A 17,701-nucleotide genomic window follows, 5' to 3' on the forward strand; every position below is an offset into this window, starting at 1 on the left:
GGCCGATGTCAACAAAATTTAACCCTTCAGTCTTGTAGTCCAGAAGTGGAACAGTTTACACAGCACTCTGTGACTGTTCCTCTGTGTCCTGCCCACCACACCTACAAAAGCGCTTTCAAAAGGGAAAAATAAACATTCCAAAACTGTATTCTAAAAAAAGACCCCTTGGTCCTACATCAACTTGGAAATTGATGTTCTTTCAATTCCTCATTCATTCTCACACAGAGACAAAAGAGAATGTTAGCTCCTGCCTCCTTCCTTTTATGTGCTCAAGCTTACTTAATTCTTGCAGCACTTATGATGTACATATCTCCAATCCCCACCTTACAGAGGAAATCAAAGCTCAGGAAAGTGCTGTGGGACCCGGGAGAAGTCACTTTAAGTACCCAGCACAGAGTAGAAACCTCTTGATAAACACATATGTCAGTCATATGTCACTTAACAATGGGGATATGCTCTGAGAACTGCGTTGTTACACGACTTCATGGATGCGTAAACATCATAGAGTGTACTAACACGCACCTAGATGGTATAGCCTACTACACCCCTAGGCTAAATGGCATAGCCTATTGCTCCCAGGCTACACATCTGTACAGCATGTTACTGAACTGAATACTGTAGGCAACTGTAACACAATGGCAAGTATTTGTGTATCTAACTTATCTACACATGGGAAAGGTACAATAAATATAAGGTATAAAAGACAAAAAAGTGGTACGCCTGTATTGGACATGTCCCATGAATGGAGTTTGCCGGACTGGAAGTTGCTCTGGGTGAGTCAGTGTGTGAGAGGTGAGTGAACGTGAAGGCCTAAGACATTACTGTACAGCTACTGCAGACTTTATCAATACTGCACACTTAGGCTACACTAAATTTATAAAAAAAATTTCTTTCTTCAATAATAAGTTAACCTTAGCTTTACTGTAACTTTTATACTTGATAAACTTAATTTTTTAAAAACGTTTTGACTCATTTGTAATAACACCTGTCTTAAAGCACAAATACGCTGTACAGGCACACAAAAATATTTTCTTTCTTTATATCCTTATTTTATAAGCTATTTTCTACTTTTAAAATTTTTTATTTTTTACTTTTTAAACTTTGTGTCTTAGTTTTGTTGAAAACTAAGACACAAACACACACATTAGCCTGGGCCTACACAGGGTCAGGACCATCAATATCACTGTCTTCCACCTCCACACTTGTCCCACTGGAAGGTCTTCAGGGGCAGCAACAAGCATGGAGTTGTGATCTCCTGTGATAACAATGCTTTCTTCTGCATACCTCCTAAAGGACCTGCCTGAGGCTGTTCTATAATAAATTTTTTTTATAACCATAGAAGCACACTCTAAAATAATAAATTGGCATATAGTTGTTGTTAAATAAAAACAAAATAATGATAAAAAGTATAGTATATTAGATGCATAAATCAGTAACATAGCCATTTATAATCAAGTACTTTGTACTATATATAATTGTGTGCTATACCTTTATATGACTGTCAGTGTATTAGGTTTGTTTACACCAGCATCACCACAAACATGTGAATAATGTGTTGCACTATGACATTATGACAGCTACAACCGCATATAGGCAATAGGAATTTTTCAGCTCCATTATAATCTTACGGGATCACCACCGTATATGTGGTCCACTGTTGACTGAAACATCATTAGGTGGAGCATGACTGTATATGCGTGTAAAAAGATTAAACATAAGAGAAAACAACTATCTTAAGCTGAGTGTCCAGCCCTGCCAGAGAAATAAACAGAAAGCCCACCCAACTAGCTCAGAAAAACTACCGTGATTGATTTTTAAAAACCCAAATCAAAGTACTGTGAGAAATGAGGCTATTCCTAACAAAAGGGCATTTCCTAAAATATCTGCAGATTTTGGTGAAAAGTGGTCTTAAGAGAATTACAGTGAAAGGAAGCAACTTCTAGAATACTATGAGTGATGGAAAGCCCCAAAGAATTTTTATGTGAGGATGCATTGAAATTTTGGGACAGCAAGGGCTGCTACCCCGAAACTATATGAAAGAGAATTCAGACAGGAACAAAGTTCCAAAGAAACAATGTAAAATAAGAAACCATTTTCCAAGTCCCCAGAAGCAAAGGGCTAAAAATAAGGAGGGGCTGTATGTACCTTAGAGAGCAATTTTAAAAGTAAAGAGAGCAGGCAAACCAGATGAAGGATCACTCCAAGAAACTCAAAGCAGCAGAAGTGTAAGACAATCCCAACCACCAGGGTCCTGGGCAAGCAAAGAGGACATCTTAGGCACTGGAAGGGATTGTTCAGGAAGTTGGTCACTACCCACTGACTGCCCAGTGGTCTTGAGTACAGAGAAGTCGAGTGAGGAGCCAAGAGGCCAGGACAGAGGGGTCTGTATATGTGCACTGTTGAGGGTGGGAGTGGTGTGAGCTCTAAACTGGCAAAAGTATGGCAGAGAGACAGGCAGAATAAAGAGTCCCAACTGGACTGAGCCTAGAGGATGTGGGGAAACAGGCCCTTTGTCACACACTGGTGAAAGTATAAACTGGAACAACCACTGTGGACAGCAGTTTGGCAGGATCTAACAAAACTACAAACACACACAGAGCCAGAAGAGAATGTTAGTTCCCGCCCCTTCCTTTTATATTTTATCTCACTGGATTCTTGCAGCATCTATGACGGAGACAGCGCCATCCTCACTTTGACCCAACAATCCCACTTCAGGTAATTTCTCCTGTACCTATACCTGCACATGTGTAAAATGATGAATTTACAAGCTATTCACTGCAGCGTTGTTTTTAATTCTGCAGATACAAGTACCAACAGTATACTATATTAACAGCAAAAGACTGAAAACACCTTCAAATGTCTGTCAGAAAGAGACTGGTTGAATGAATTACAGTATATCCACACAATGAAAAACCATGCAGCAGTGGAAAAGTCTGGAAAGATCTCTAAGATACATGTTAGGTGGGAAAAAAAAAGGAAAGGTTCCAAAGAACAGGGCTTGTAACATGCTACCTTTTTGGGTCAAAATGAAAAAGAGCAAAATTAAAATCCCTATTTTTTATTTGCTTGTATTTGTAATAACAAGTTCTGAAGGAGGCAAAAGAAACTAAAAATTTAATCACTTGAGAAGAGATGGGGTGGTAGGACTAGTCAGGTAGCGAACAGGGTTGGCAGTAAGATTTTTCACAATACCCTTTTATATATTTTAATCACACAAATGCACTATCTTTTCAAAAAATAAAAATATTTTGCAAGTTGTAATTCCCAATCACCACAGTAATCTGTAGCACTGGAAACATTTTGAAATTGAAAAGGCTACAGCTGGCAATGTGTAAACCAGCTCTTTACATAAGGACTCCTCTCCAGGAAACACACACTCATCAACTAACTCCAAAGTGACTTGTTCCTAAGTGTTCAGAGCAACCGTGCTCATGTTAAAGAAAAATTGCAAATGATGAAAATGTTCAACAGGTACATGGGTATGTAAGTGTTTGCCTACTGGATTGATTGATTACATTAGATTATATGACCATCACGCCTCAACTATTTCAACATATACCAACCTGTATATGAAAATGTTGGGATAATATTTGTGTACATCAACAAAGTTCAGACAAGAATCCAGAAGGATATGAACAATTTGATATTCAGATAGTTCTAACTCAATAAAGTTGCTTAAGAATTTCCTTTTTCAATTACAAATTTGAGGAGAGAAAAGATCCAGTTGAGAAAGAAGCAAAAATATACTTTTTAAAAAATGTCATGATCTGAGCTGAGTATGAGAACTACATAAAAGACTGTTCAGTGAAAGACAGGCAGCACTCAAGAACATTAGGCCAAAGGCCTGGGTGTGAATGCAGAGAATGTTTGTCAAGGGCAAGGCCAAAAAAAAAAAAACGGAGGAAGGGGGAAAAACCCAAGGGGACTTTGGTTTGGTGGTCTGAGTAACCCCAGAAAGGAGGTCCCAGGATATGTGACTGGAAGAGACCAGGAGCTAAAAATGGATGGAAAATAAATAAACTCTGGACAACAGCAGCTTTTTCAACCAAACATTAGCGACGGTGATATATACTCAAATGTCAAACAAAGCTATGTCTTTAAAAAGGTATACACAAAGTAAAAAGTAGACCTGTGCTTCACCTCACTGAGCAGTTTTTCCAAAGCACCACTCACTACAGAAATGTGAAGTCAGTTTCTATCCCTTCTCCTCACCTCTACCTCCCAGTGGTGTGCTGACCACAGTCATCCCCAAGCTCACTCCTAGCTTACCCAGGTGGCCACTCCACCCTTCTCCATGGCGTGAATAACCAAACTGAACTTGAAGTGCTTTCCTTTCCTCACTGGACACACCTTTACAGAGCACCTATTCAGTGCCAGGTACTGACAGGGTACCTTGCCAAAGATGAAACTGGGTATTTGCAGGGAGAAGGAAGCCAGGAGAGGGCCAAGACAGTGCCATGGAAAGGCTCAGGAACTGAAAGCTCCTCTGCAGGCTGGGTATGGAGAGGGCTACCAGCAGGAGGTCTGTATGAATGCAGGTATCAGACACAGTCATCTCTCCAGAGCCCCACTAGGTAGGGACAGTGACTGACAGCCCAGTCATATCAAGGAACATCGTCATGGAATCCAGAACACCAAGGATAAAGGCAAGAACCTAAAAGTTTCCAGAAGTTCAGGTCACACACGAAGGATCAAGAATCAGAATGGTATCAAATTTTTCAACTACTAGAAATGAGAAGACAATCAGGTACTGCCTTCAGAATTATGATATAAAACTATGTCCAACCTAAAGTTCCAAACTCACCCAGGCTATGAAATTGGAGTGAGGTTAGAATAAAGGCATTTTTAGACAGGCAAGGCCTCAAAAATTTACCTCCAAGTATTCTTTCTCAGGAAGTTACTGGAGATTATGTTCCATCAAAACAAGGGAGTAAAAAAACAAGAACTAGGAAACAGGAGCTTCACCACTACCCCAGGGCGATGGTTAGGGGCCGTCCCAAGGTAAGTGAAGGAAAGCAGACTAAACAACAACCATCCGGTGGGGCAAAAAGACCGAGGGCTCCAGGAAAAAGAGGAACTGACCACCACACTAATTTAACATTGAATTAGTTATAGGAACATAGAAACTAAGCAAGTGAATAAGTGGAACTATTATAAGTCCTTGGAAAACACAAACAACAGCAAAAAATGTAGAAGATCTACCCAAGAGAAACGAACACCTGTGTCCACACAGAAGCTTGTACATGAATGTTCACAGCTGCTTCACTCATAATAGCCAAAGAGCGGAAACAGCCCAAATGTCCATCGACTGCTGGGTGGATAAACAAAATGTGATGTAGCCACACAATGGAACATTACACTGTGACATGGATGGACCTGGACAGCATTATGCTAAGAAGTTGTATGTTGTCTGACATTTATGAAATGTCCAGAATAGGCAAACTCATAAAGACAGAAAGCAGGTTAGCTCATTGAAAAAATTCTTCAACCTCCAAAGAGAACAGCTGCCTCTACTTGCCCAGCTCCCACTCACTCCTGACTCCTTCCCAGTTTATCTAGCCTTAGACCCCCCTACTCACCTGACTGCTCTGTCAAAGGTCAATCACCTAATTACTAAATCCTATGACTTTCATAGCTCTGTCATCTTTGCTGTCCTGTCTCCATCATTCACTGACCACTCCTTGAAAAGTTCACCTCCTCTTAGTTTATTACATTTTTCTCACCTCAAACCTCCCAGGTCTCTTCTCTCATCTCTATCCTCAATTCATCAACAGAGACTACTCAATCTCCATCTGTTTTGAACTTCTGACCATCTGGCCTCTCATTTCCTACTACATGACCCCCAGGCACCTCAATTTCAGCCCATTTAAGAAAAATTTTCATAATCTCCCCAAAGTAGCCCTTCCAGCAGGCTTCTGAACTCTCCCAACACCCCCGTCTCAAAGCCTTAATGGGATCTTAGAATTCTGGCCCTGCTCTGCCTTCAGAGTCATGCCTTCACTGAGGACCAGTTCTGTCACGGCCAGCATTTTTCTTTTTTCAAAGAGATGGCAGTCTCCCTCTGCCACCCAGGCTGGAGTGCACTGGTGTGATCATAACTCACTGCAGCCTCCAAGTCTTCAGCTGAAGCAATCCTTCTGTTTCAGCCTCCTGGAGTGCACCACTATGCCCACCTAACTTTTTATTTTTATATTTTTAGAGACAGAGTCTTGTTAAGTTGCCCAGGCTGGTCTTGAACTGTTGGTGTCAAGTGATCCTCCTGCATCAGCCTCCCTAGTAGCTTGGACTACAGGCACATGCCACCATACCCAACTAATTGTTCTATTTTTTGTAGAGAAAATACAGCTATTGCCCAGGCTGGTCTCAAACTCCTGGCCTCAAGCAATCCTCCAGCCTCGCCCTCCCAAAGTGCTAGGATTGCATGTGTGAGCCACTGCACCCAGCCCATCACCCTTTAAGTATCATCGTCTCATACCCAGATGGCTGCAGTTTCCTAATTGGTCTCCCTGCCTCCAATCTTCCTTGCCTATCACCACAGTTGAATTTTTTCTTTTTTCTTTTTGAGACAGAGAGTCTCACTCTGTTGCCCTGGCTAGAGTGCCGTGGCGTCAGCCTAGCTCACAGCAACCTCCAACTCCTGGGCTCAAGCAATCCTTCTGCCTCAGCCTCCCGAGCAGCTGGGACTACAGGCATGCGCCACCATGCCTGGCTGATTTTTTCTATATATTTTTAGTTGTCCAGCTAATTTCTTTCTATTTTCAGTAGAGACGGGGTCTCGCTCTTGCTCAGGTTGGTCTCGAACTCCTGAGTTCAAAAGACCCGCCTGCCTTGGCCTCCCAGAGTGCTAGGATTACAGGCGTGAGCCACTGTGCACTGCCCACAGTTGAATTTTCTTAAAACCCATGATTAACGTGTCCCCTCCTTACTTGAAAATCTTCAACAATCCCCTCCCTACATTCCACAAAACATCTTACATCCGGAGCACAGTTTGGCTCTAATTCACCCTTCAGACCTCATCTCCTGTTTCCTTATACACTGCGTATTCCAAGAAATCTCTAGTAATCTTTTATTTCTAGAGGCAGCTTGGTCCATCTCCTTCCACATACTTGTCATGCTGCTCTTGCCACTCATCCTTTTGGGTTCAGCAAAAAGTTCACCTCTATGACTGTGATTTTCCTGATCCCAGTGGAAAAGGATCCCACCTCTCTGCCCTTCCGGAAAACCTGGTGTATAACAGTGCATGAGGCCCTTTCTCAAAGTACAGATATATAACACAAAAGGATGTGGTATAGCTATTCTATCACAAGAGACCTGGAGGCCTGGGACAACAGAACATTCTGCAGTAGAACAAGGCCCTGGATGGAGAGCAACTAGCACACATGTTTTGTTGGGTACCTACAGTATATTTTTTTAAAAAATTGAGCCAACATATAAAAATCTGGAGATTCCACATAAAAATCCAGACTTGGCCATTTTTTGAAAAAGAGATGCTGATACCTCTTCCAAAAGGCCTCCCTGGACAACCAAGTCTAAAGTAGGCTATCCCAGTCACTCTTTGTAATATGGCCCAATTTTATTTTTTTTCACAGTGCCCCACCAAAGTTGTTCATTTACTTTATTTAACTTGTGTTTCCTCCATCAAGAAGTTAAGCTTCCTGAGAGAGAGGAAACCTTGTCTGTCTTGTTCAAAGTTATCCTCAGCACTTTGTCCATCACAGGGGTACTTAGAAGCCACTCAAGAGATGTGCTGAAGGAATGAATGGATCTGGCCTCCTTGAGCCCACACCCATGAAGGGTACCAATGGACTGGAACAGAGCAGACTTTGTGCAATGAAGGATTCTTGCCTGCCTACCCCTCCTGGAGGCAGGCATGAACTCTCTAGGTTTCAAGTACCCTTTATCCCCACATACACATACAAAGAAACTAACCATACTCACACTCACTGTCTCTCCTCTCTCTCACCTGACTGGCTCCTAGAAACATCTAAGCTGGCTACCCTTGATCTATTCCAACCCCAAACCATATCCAGTGCAACTTAGTATCCTGCCCAGCCCAAGATCACTGGATTCCGGCATTCCAGATATTTAGTGGGCATTCGCACTGTGCTGGGCACTGTTCTATGTGCAAAGAATTCAGTATGAACAAAACAAAGGTCCCTGCCCTCATGAAGCTAACATTCAGTAAGTAGAACAGATGGATGAGTATCAAGGGCTGCTTGGGTTAGACCTTCAGCCTGTCTAACCCTTCTTGTCCTCTGAGGCCCAGGTCAAGAGCTACCTCCTTGGTGTGGTCTTTCTGATAAGTCAGACTTTACCAAGCTACCCTCACCGCTGCCTTTCACTTACTGCCTTGTACAATTGTGAGCTGTTCTATACTAGCATTAGTTTGTTATTCATTTCAAGCCCCATAAGGCTATAAAATTCTCTTTTCTATCATTTGTGGTTCCTTACGGCTCAGAAACCACAGCCAGCACTTGAATACTTGTTGATCAACTGAAGATAGGGAACCACTTTTCCCAAACCTGGCCCCCAGGTCTCTTGTGACAGAATAGCCACACTACTTCCTTCTGTGGTATATAATTGTATTTTGAGAAAGAGCCTTATGCACTATCATAAACCAGGTCTTCTGGAAGGGCAGAGAGGTGGGATCCTCTTCCACCGGGATCAAAACTGATATGGAGACCTGTGAACACACTGAATTACTGTGGTAGTTTCCAGAGTATACATTTTATTCAGCAATCTATTAGGATAAAGTTAGTACTAACCACTAGGTAATTTAATACATTACAAATTAAGAATAAGGAATCGATTATGGAATAGGAATGTAAAATGCTCATGAATTTCTTTTTGTGCCCTTGCTGGCAGGCAGCTTGGACGTATAGTATGTCTTAACTGGCTGTGTAATCTTCGGTAAGTTAATGAACCACCCTGGGCCTCAGTTTCAGCATCTGTGAGAGGGAGATGATTAGTATAACAGTCCTTTCCACCAGATAGGGGTTGTTATGGGGATTGAGAACATTAATGTGTATGGGTGCTTAACACAGGGCCTGGCACAGAAGTTCTCTAACACGTTAGCTGCCCTTGTTATGTTCCAAGAACCCCTGTACCACCTTCCCATTTGTTAACCCATCTCTGTATTTAGAAGCACTTAGCGAAAAGTCTGTGGTTAGAAGTGGGGCTTCAATTAAGGGTCTTACCATACTGCCAGGATGACCAAAATGGAAAGCAAAGACAAACCAAGGGGAGAAATATTACAAAAGCAAAATGGGAAAACAGTAAATGGATCCTATTCAATTAGCTGCTGTCATTTATCTCTTCCCCCAGAAGAGAATCTTCTGCTGCCTCTGTTTCTTCATCTTCACAATGGGAATGTAGCCATCATACATGCCTGCTAGGCTGTAGTGAGATCCTGGACATGAAAGCATTTTGTAAAGTGGAAAGCACAATGCACCTGAGTTACTGCTTAAGAGCATGGGTTCTGGATTCTCCAAGGTGAGTGGCCTTAGACAAGTCAATATCTCCTGGCCTCAGTTTCTTTAATTACCATATGAAAATAGGGGTAATATCTATCTCTCAGGATTGTTGTGAGGAATAAGTGAAATAATACAAAGTATTTGGGGCCTAGAACATCAGAAGATCTCAACTATTGAGAGTTATTAAGATTACTAGCTTATTCACTGGACATTTCATCCCCAAAGGTGGGGTGCAAAGAAACCAATACTGGCCCAGGAACCAGGAGAACTGGGCTCTGTAACCAGCTGGGTGACCTTGGGCAAGTCACCCTCTTGAACCCTTGGTTCCCGTGGTCGCAAAATGAGAGCATTTTAAGAGAGGATTCCCTGGGCTCCTACCAGCTCTTCCACTCCAATGTTAAAACCGCTGCAACAAAGGCCACCCGCTCCCCAGCCTGTACCCGAGGGGCAACAACTCAAAATTCCTTCTGCTCAATTTCCTTTGCAGTGTGACAGCAGGAGCGCCCAGGTCTCCATCCCGGAGAGATGCGTTCACACTCCGCCGCCACCGCTCGGTTCATCAGCAACCTGCTTCTGCAGACGCTGCCCAAAGTTTCCCAGAGCGCTTGGCGACCCGGCTGTCGGTCAATCCCAGGAAGGCCAGGGGTGGGGGCAGCAGAGACTGGGGGCTGGGTCTCGGGAATCCCAAAGCCGCTCCCGCGGCCGGGCAGGGAGTGACAGGTGCGACGCACGGCCGCGGGCGGCAGGAGAGCCGGACGATGAGTAGCGCGTGTGGGCGCGCGAGGGAGGCGGCGGCCGCGCGCTCTCCCCAGGCCGCTCCCCGCACTTCGGGACCTGTGACTCTCGCTCCACCACCGGCCCCGCGCTTCCGGATCCGCGACTCTCACTCCACTTTAGGCCCCGCTGCGCCCCAGATCCCGTTACCCGGCGCGGAGCGGCCGGGACAGGCTCACACTCGCAGCGCCGGAAGGGTCGGGGACCGCCGGGGCGACCACGCGCGCGGGGTTCTTCCCGCGCGAGCCGGTGCTGTCGGGGGGTGGGCGCACGCGCACCGCCGTAACCCCTTCCTCCCCGCGCGTCCCCCGTACTCCCATGCACCCACCCACCACTCACCGTCGATGTCCCCCAGGGTCAGCTCGTCGCCCAGCTCGGTGAGGGTCTCCATGGTCTCCAGACCGACCAGCTCGCCGCTCTCGTCCATCGCCCAGCCCAGCGCAGAGGCCCCCCTGCCGTCCCGCTCAGGGAGACGCGGGGGCGGTGCCGCCGCCACCGCCCATGACACCCGACAGCCCCCACCCGGTACCCCCTCACCGGCCCGAGCCAGCCGCCGCCATGTTTGCGCTGCGCCCGGGCGCCGCGCGGAAGGGGCGGGGCGGGATTCCCCACCCCAACCCGCGCCCTCTGCGGCCCCGCCCCCAGGCCGCGCGCCCCCTTGTTTGTTGTCAATGGGACCAGGCTCATCTCAGCCAATCAGCGCGCGAAGCAGCGCGTGGGGTGACGGCGCGTCATCGATCAGCAGCTCAGATTTGCATAGCCAGGCCCCTCCCCCTCAGAGCAAATGGGAAGAGTAGCCGCCGGGTCCTCTGCCCAACCTTCTCATCCTCCATTAAGGGAGCCGCTCCCTTTTCCTTTGGATCTGCTCCACAAACAAGTCCGTCCCCCGGCGTGGGATGGAAGGGTTAACAGGCCACCCTCCACCCGCGACAGCCGGCCGCCTCCGGCTCGGGCTGTGAGCACATTACGTCATCTTCCCAGTTGCCTCCCCCGCCCTGCTCGCCAGAGAAAGCGGGCGGAATCAAACCCGGCCCCCCCAACACTGGGGCACGGACGGAAGGAGCCCCCTTACAAAGGAGGAAACTGAGGCGTGACTGGGTCCGTGAGTTGTCCAAGGGCAGTCAGCATTTTACAACTTCTGCGACTTTGCACCTGCCGTGGCCACGCGCTTATTCCAACGGTGCTCAATCCCTGGCACCTCAGAACCTTGAAAACAGCGCCGGTGCCCTCGCCCACCGCCGGCCTCCTGGGGTGGGGCCTGGGCCATGAGTATTTTGAAAAGGTTCCGCGGGAATTCTGACGTCGTGGCACCCACGGATTCCCACTCCTTCAAGCACCTCCTGCCCCGTCTTGCAGCTGGTCACGTTGTAAACAAACGTGCAAACTTCTAGGAATTTATCCTAAGGGATAAAATTACAAGTGCTGAAAGAAGTGCTGAAGTGCAAAGAAGTCTGTAACTAGGAAAAACTGAGAGGCCCAATAAGGGAATGAATAAATAAATTACATCCGCACGATGAAATACCACGACATCACTGTAAGTTATGCACATAGGCCGGGTGCCATAGCTTACGCCTGTAATCCCAGCACTTTGGGAGGCTGAGGCAGGCTTGCTTGAGGCCAGGAGTTTGAGATCAGCCTGAGCAACATAGCAAGACCTCATCTCTACGAAAAATAGAAAAATTAGCCAGGCTGTGGTGGCGCCTGCATGTAGTCCCAGCTACTAGGGAGGCTGAGGCAGGAGAATCGCTTGAGCCTAGGAAGGAGTTTGAGGAGGTTGCAGCCACTACACTCTAGTCTGGGCCACAGATCAAGACCTTGCCTCAAAAAAAAAAATTATGCACGTAAGTATATATTTATTGACAAGAAAAGGTTTTCACAATATCTTTTTTTTTTGAAGACAGAGTCTCACTCTGTTGCCTGGGCTAGAGTGTCGTGGCATCAGCCTAGCTCACAGCAACCTCAAACTCCTGGGCTCAAGCAATCCTTCTCCTCCTGACTACAGGCATGCGCCACCATACCCAGCTAATTTTTTCTATGGATTTTTAGTTGTCCAGCTAATTTCTTTCTATTTTTAGTAGAGACAGGGTCTCACTCTTGCTCAGGCTGGTCTCAAACCCCTGACCTCGAGTGATCCTCCTGCCTGGGCCTCCCAGAATGCTAGGACTACAGGCGTGACCCACTGCGCCTGACCTACAATATGTTGATATAAAGAAAGAGTAAGTTTCCTGACAGTTTGTGAGAGGCAGCTGTTGCTTAGTGGTCAAGACTTAAGAGCACACAGGCTGTGTCGAGATGGACACATGGATCCATTAATTTGCTGTGTGACCTTGGGCTGGTTAAGTAAATGTTCTGAGCCTCACTTTAGTCATCTCTAAAATGGGGATAAAACAGTATCTCTTATCGTCGTGAAGATTAAATGAGATCATTTCATTCATTTTACAATATTTATTGAACATCTCTGTGGCAGGCAAACAGTTCCTGCCCTCTGAGAACTTCCGGTCTAGCAAAAAAAAAAAAAACCACCAGACATTGAACAAACATAAAAATAAATAACAGATGATGGTACAAGTGATTAAGGAAAAGTAATGGATGTGAAACTAAGAAGGAACCTGACTTGTGATGTCAGGAAGATTCTGAAGAAGTAACATTTAAGATGAAACCTAAAATTATGAGGAGAGAACTGCATCTGGTATAGTTGGCAGAACAAATGACAGGGACAAAGGCCTTGAGGCAGGAGGAGCTGCTGCCAGCCAGCACTTGGGGTAAGTTCTGGTATATACTAAGTGCCAGTGTACAATGTAGCTATTGTAATTGAAAAAATAAGCATCTATGTGCTCACCTGAAGGGTGAAAAGGATGCAAAGCCCAACAGCCAGTTGTCACTTGTGATTATGGGAGTGGTGGGATTTGGGGTAAATTTTACTTTTTGGCATTTCGGTATCGTTTAAATCACTTTCTATAATGAACATGTATACCTAATGAGAAATAAAGTCATCTTATATTTTGGGAAAACAAGACAGGAATGTTCTCTTCATTGTTTACACACAGGAGAGTTGGCGTAGACTATACCAGTCTCACCCTGAAAGAAATAGAAAACCGAACCCTGCTTTGGACCCAGCCCTGGGCTGGAAGGTACCATCTTCAGCTGTGCCTCTCAGCGGCTGTCACAGCGCTCCTCATAGTGGTGTGTGACTGTCTCCCAGTCTGGCAGGCTGCAGCAACAGCTCCCATACCACTCACTTTGGCCCAGTGCCTGACCCCCCAGCCTCAGTAACCTGCAGACGGCTGCCATAAGCACCAGAGGCCAGGAAGGCAGGCAAAGCACTGCCACTCTGCAGCTGTTCCCATGGTTCCCAGCTGAATCTGCCCAGAGGCCATGGTGCCTGGCCAAGTGGCCTGAGGGGGCACAAATGAAGGCTCAGTGGAAATGGTAGAAGAATGGTAGCTACGCTGGACCCGAACCTCAGCAAAACACTGATATGTTCCCTCTGGCCCCGGATCTCACCTAACTGAACATCTCATCCAGGTGGCACCTTACCCTGGCTGGGAGGAGGACAGAGGCTGGCTTTGAGGGGTGGAGTGGCCTTTAACAAAGTCATTCCTTAGCACCTGGGCTCATCTGAAAAGGGACAGATTGGACTAGGTGACCATTATGTTTAGACATCTACCATGGATTGGGCACCTACTACAGGTCATAGAAGAGACCTTAACATATGATTTTCACTTACTTCCTCTGACACCTGCCCTTTCAGGCCTTTGCTCACAGTGCCTGTCCCCTTCTCCCTCTTCCCATAATCTTTGAGGACTCAGTTCAGATACCACTTCCTCCAGGAAGCCTTCCAGCTGGATTAACCAAGAGCACGTTCCCCACTGTTTGAAACAGAGGTGGGATTAAACAGTGGGTAACAACAAATTTGGTTTTGGATAAACAGAAACCTAGGCAATGAAAGTTACCAGATGGTGACAGGTAGGTGTCATTAGCTTTGAGGTCTTAGATGGTATGGCTGCCCAAAAAGAAAAGAGCAGACACAGCCCCCAGACAACTTCATTCGAACAGGGACAGATGAGGAAAGAGGAACCAGGAAGAGACAGAGCAGGCTCAGACAGAGGGCAAAGAACCAGGACAAGCCTGGGAGGATCATCTTGAGAAGGAGGAGCTGTCAACAGCATCTCTCTGAGGACAATGACTGGGGAGGGCAGAGGAAGATGTGGGGCTGGGATAAGGAGGGAGACAGGCTGTGGACTAGGGAGGTTTTGCCCCATGGGGGACATCTGGCAATGTCTGGAAACATTTTTGGTTGTCATACCTGGGGGGTTGCTCCTGGTGTCTAGTGGGGTAGAGGCCAGGGTTGCTGCTAAATATCATACAACACACAGGACAGCCCTCCTCACACACACAACGAAGAATTATCTGGCCCAAAATGTCAATAGTAGTACTGTTAGGAAACCATGCTTTAAAGCTGTGGTCCCCAACCCCCTGGGCTGCAGATACCCAGCCTGTTAGGGACCCGGCCACAGAGCTCTGCACCACCCCCCACGTCAGTGGAAAAATTGTCTTCCAGGAAACTTGGTGGGGGGCGGGGGGACCCACATGGCAGGAGGTGAGTAGTGGCAAGAACAAAGCTTCACCTGTATTTATAGCAGCTCCCCATCTCTGGCATCATCACCTGAGCTCCGCCCTCTCCCCTACCCCGCAACCCTGCCCATGGAAAAATTGTCATCCATGAAACCAGTCCCTGGTGCCAAAAGAGTTGGGGACGGCTGCCTTAAAGGATATGGGGGAGCTCCCAGATTCTCCAAAGGTGCCATAGACCAGGCCTAGAAGCTCAGCAGACAGGAACAATGTCTAAGATCCACTGAAAACATCACTGCTGCCACCACTGGGCATCCCCGGCACTGGTCCCTGGACTAGCCACTAGAACTACCACTCCACTGCCTCCCTTGGTACCTGTGACCACTGCTGCCATACAGGGTGGGTACATCCAATTGGTGGAGCTGAATCCCAGCTGCCGGGGGAGGTTGGACACACAAGTGCCCTAGGACCTTTATAGCTGGAAGGGGATGCAGGCTCTGTCTGTAGTAAGGCTCAGAAGGTAGACTCCCCAGAACAAGTGACCCTAACAATAGTGGCAGCAAAGGGAAGGCGAGAGGGGACAAGCAGAGTGGTTCTGTTTCTTTGTCCGAAGGGAGCCCATCTGAGGTAGAAAGGACAGGATCAACTAAGATGGACAGAAGCTGAAGGTACAGCGGGAAGAGTCCAGGAGGAAGGAGGTAGCAGATGGGGCAGACAAGAAGGCAGAAAAGTCTGGGCCCTCTCTGTGGCTCTGCATACAGTCGGCACTCATTAAATCTATGGGATGAACGAAGAACCATCAGAGAAGGGCACCTATCACTGAGAAGTCACTTACATTCCAGGTACGTTCTGCCTATAAACAGGTTGTTATCGGCCGGGCACGGTGGCTCACGCCTATAATCCTAGCTCTCTGGGAGGCCGAGGCGGGCAGATTGTTTGAGCTCAGGAGTTCGAAACCAGCCTGAGCAAGAGCGAGACCCTAATTTTCTAATTTTCTAAAAATTAGAAAGAAATTAATTGGACAACTAAAAATATATAGAAAAAAAATTAGCCGGGCATGGTGGTGCATGCCTGTAGTCCCAGCTACCCGGGAGGCTGAGGCAGAAGGATCGCTTGAGCCCAGGAGTTTGAGGTTGCTGTGAGCTAGGCTGACGCCACGGCACTCACTCTAGCCAGGGCAACAGAGTGAGACTCTGTCTCAAAAAAAAAAAAAAAAAAAAGGTTGTTATCCTTTCAACCACCTGGGCATTCTGAGATGGGGGACCCAAGGATGTGAGGGAGAAGTGCCTGGTTCTGATGACGACTGCCAGTAGGATACAGCCTGTGCTAGTCCCAAATTGCCCAGGACTTCCCACCACACTAGGCTGCCTCCCTCATTGCTCTGCAGTTCCTCAGCTCTGCTTCAAATTACAAAAATTGTGCTAATGACAAAGTCCCTTGAAGTCATTCAGTAGGACGCCCAGCCAAAGCCGGAACCACCTCTGCACTGTCCTGAGGTATCCTTAACCTCCCTGCCACCCCAAGAAAGCTAGGCCCGCTGCCAAGCAGGCCTGGTTCTTAGAAAGTTTTCCTCCAGTTAAGCAGGGAGGCTAATCACCTTCCCTTGCTGAGTCAGCAACCAAAATGCCTCTCCAACACGAAGGACAGGAAGAGGCTGGGGCCTAGTCCTGACCCCCAGCTCCAGCCACTGGCACCAGGACGGGTTAAACTGCTGATCCAGTGAATCTGACCCTTTGCCGTGGTACAGCCCTTTAGTTCACAAACTCCAGTGTCCCTCATCTCATGTGATCCTCACGGAAATGTGGCTGGGGTCACACAGCCCGGGCGACAGTGGGGAGGGCTGGGGATGGAACCCAGGTTTGTCAGGTCAGTCCTGCCACCTGGCCCTGCCTCCACTGCCTAGAAGGGGACCAGGTGGCTGGTGGGCAGTTCTGATGGGAAAACTTCTCCAGCCCTCCTCCCAGCTCTCTTGTAGCTGCTTCTTGTCCCTTTACTTCTGAGTAACTGATGGGATGCAGGATGTTCTGGGCCCTTCTATGAGGCCTCCCGAAAGCCAGGCTTCCCTTTGCTGCCCTGGCCCCATAGGGGGGCCAGCCTCAGAGAAACAGGGTAGGGCTGGGCAGGGGATTCAGACCCTATCAAATTCATTTTGCCAGTGAAGCCACAGCACAGGAAAGGGAAGGGAAGGGGTGGGCCAGGATTGCTCAGCAAGTCTGATGGGCTAAGACTTGGGTATTGCTTGGGCTCTGGGGATCTAGGATGGTTGTGGGTCTCTGTTCCTTTAAGAGGCAGACTCTGGCTAGGCAAGGTCAAAGAGGCAGAGCTAGAATTCCCATCAAAGCCCCCTCCCTCCTCTACTTGGGAGGGGCAGGACTGAAGAGCAGCTGCCCCTACCCAGGGCCACAGAAACCACACCACCCACTCAGAGCTAACTCCCCAGCAGCTTCCCTGCCCTGAGGCCACAGGTCTTGCACACCTCCTGAGACGGAAGCTCACTGTCCTGTTGGACCAATGCAGCTCAGAGCAGCCCTGCCCTTACAAAGCACGGCCTCCTGCAGGGCTGCAGCCGGAACCCTACAGCCCCCACCTACAGGTCGAGTGTCCTCTAGCACTGCCAGAGAGGACAAGTTGACTCCTTCCTGTGCCTGCTCAATGACTGTCCCCAGATACCTGAGGACAGAGATCATGTTGCTCCAAGGTCTTGGGCTAAACACCCTCCCAGCATACTTCCAAGTCCCTTCTCAACACTGATCCTTTGTCAAGGGCAGTGCTGAGGTAGGAACAGGAGGCCTAGGCCAAGCCCTGCTTCTCTGCCCTGCTGGGGCCTGAGGCTTCTCCTGATGAGGCAGAAACATCCTCTAAACTGGTTTCTACATCCCTAA

The 17,701-nt window shown here is 47.5% G+C and overlaps 1 protein-coding gene across 1 annotated transcript in view; it reads right to left on the reverse strand.

The window, feature by feature from the left end:
* Positions 1-10,856, reverse strand: part of SREBF2 (sterol regulatory element binding transcription factor 2) — a 59,995-nt gene extending 49,139 nt beyond the window's left edge. Inside the window, exon 1 of the mRNA XM_012638122.1 lies at positions 10,587-10,856. Within this exon, the coding sequence (XP_012493576.1) occupies positions 10,587-10,674 (88 nt within the window). The 5' untranslated portion in view covers positions 10,675-10,856. The remainder of the gene's footprint in view (positions 1-10,586) is intronic.
* Positions 10,857-17,701: the final 6,845 nt, after the last annotated feature.

The sequence above is a fragment of the Propithecus coquereli genome, unplaced genomic scaffold, assembly GCF_000956105.1.
Source record: "Propithecus coquereli isolate 6110/MARCELLA unplaced genomic scaffold, Pcoq_1.0 Scaffold126, whole genome shotgun sequence".
NCBI classification, from domain to species: Eukaryota; Metazoa; Chordata; class Mammalia; order Primates; family Indriidae; genus Propithecus; species Propithecus coquereli.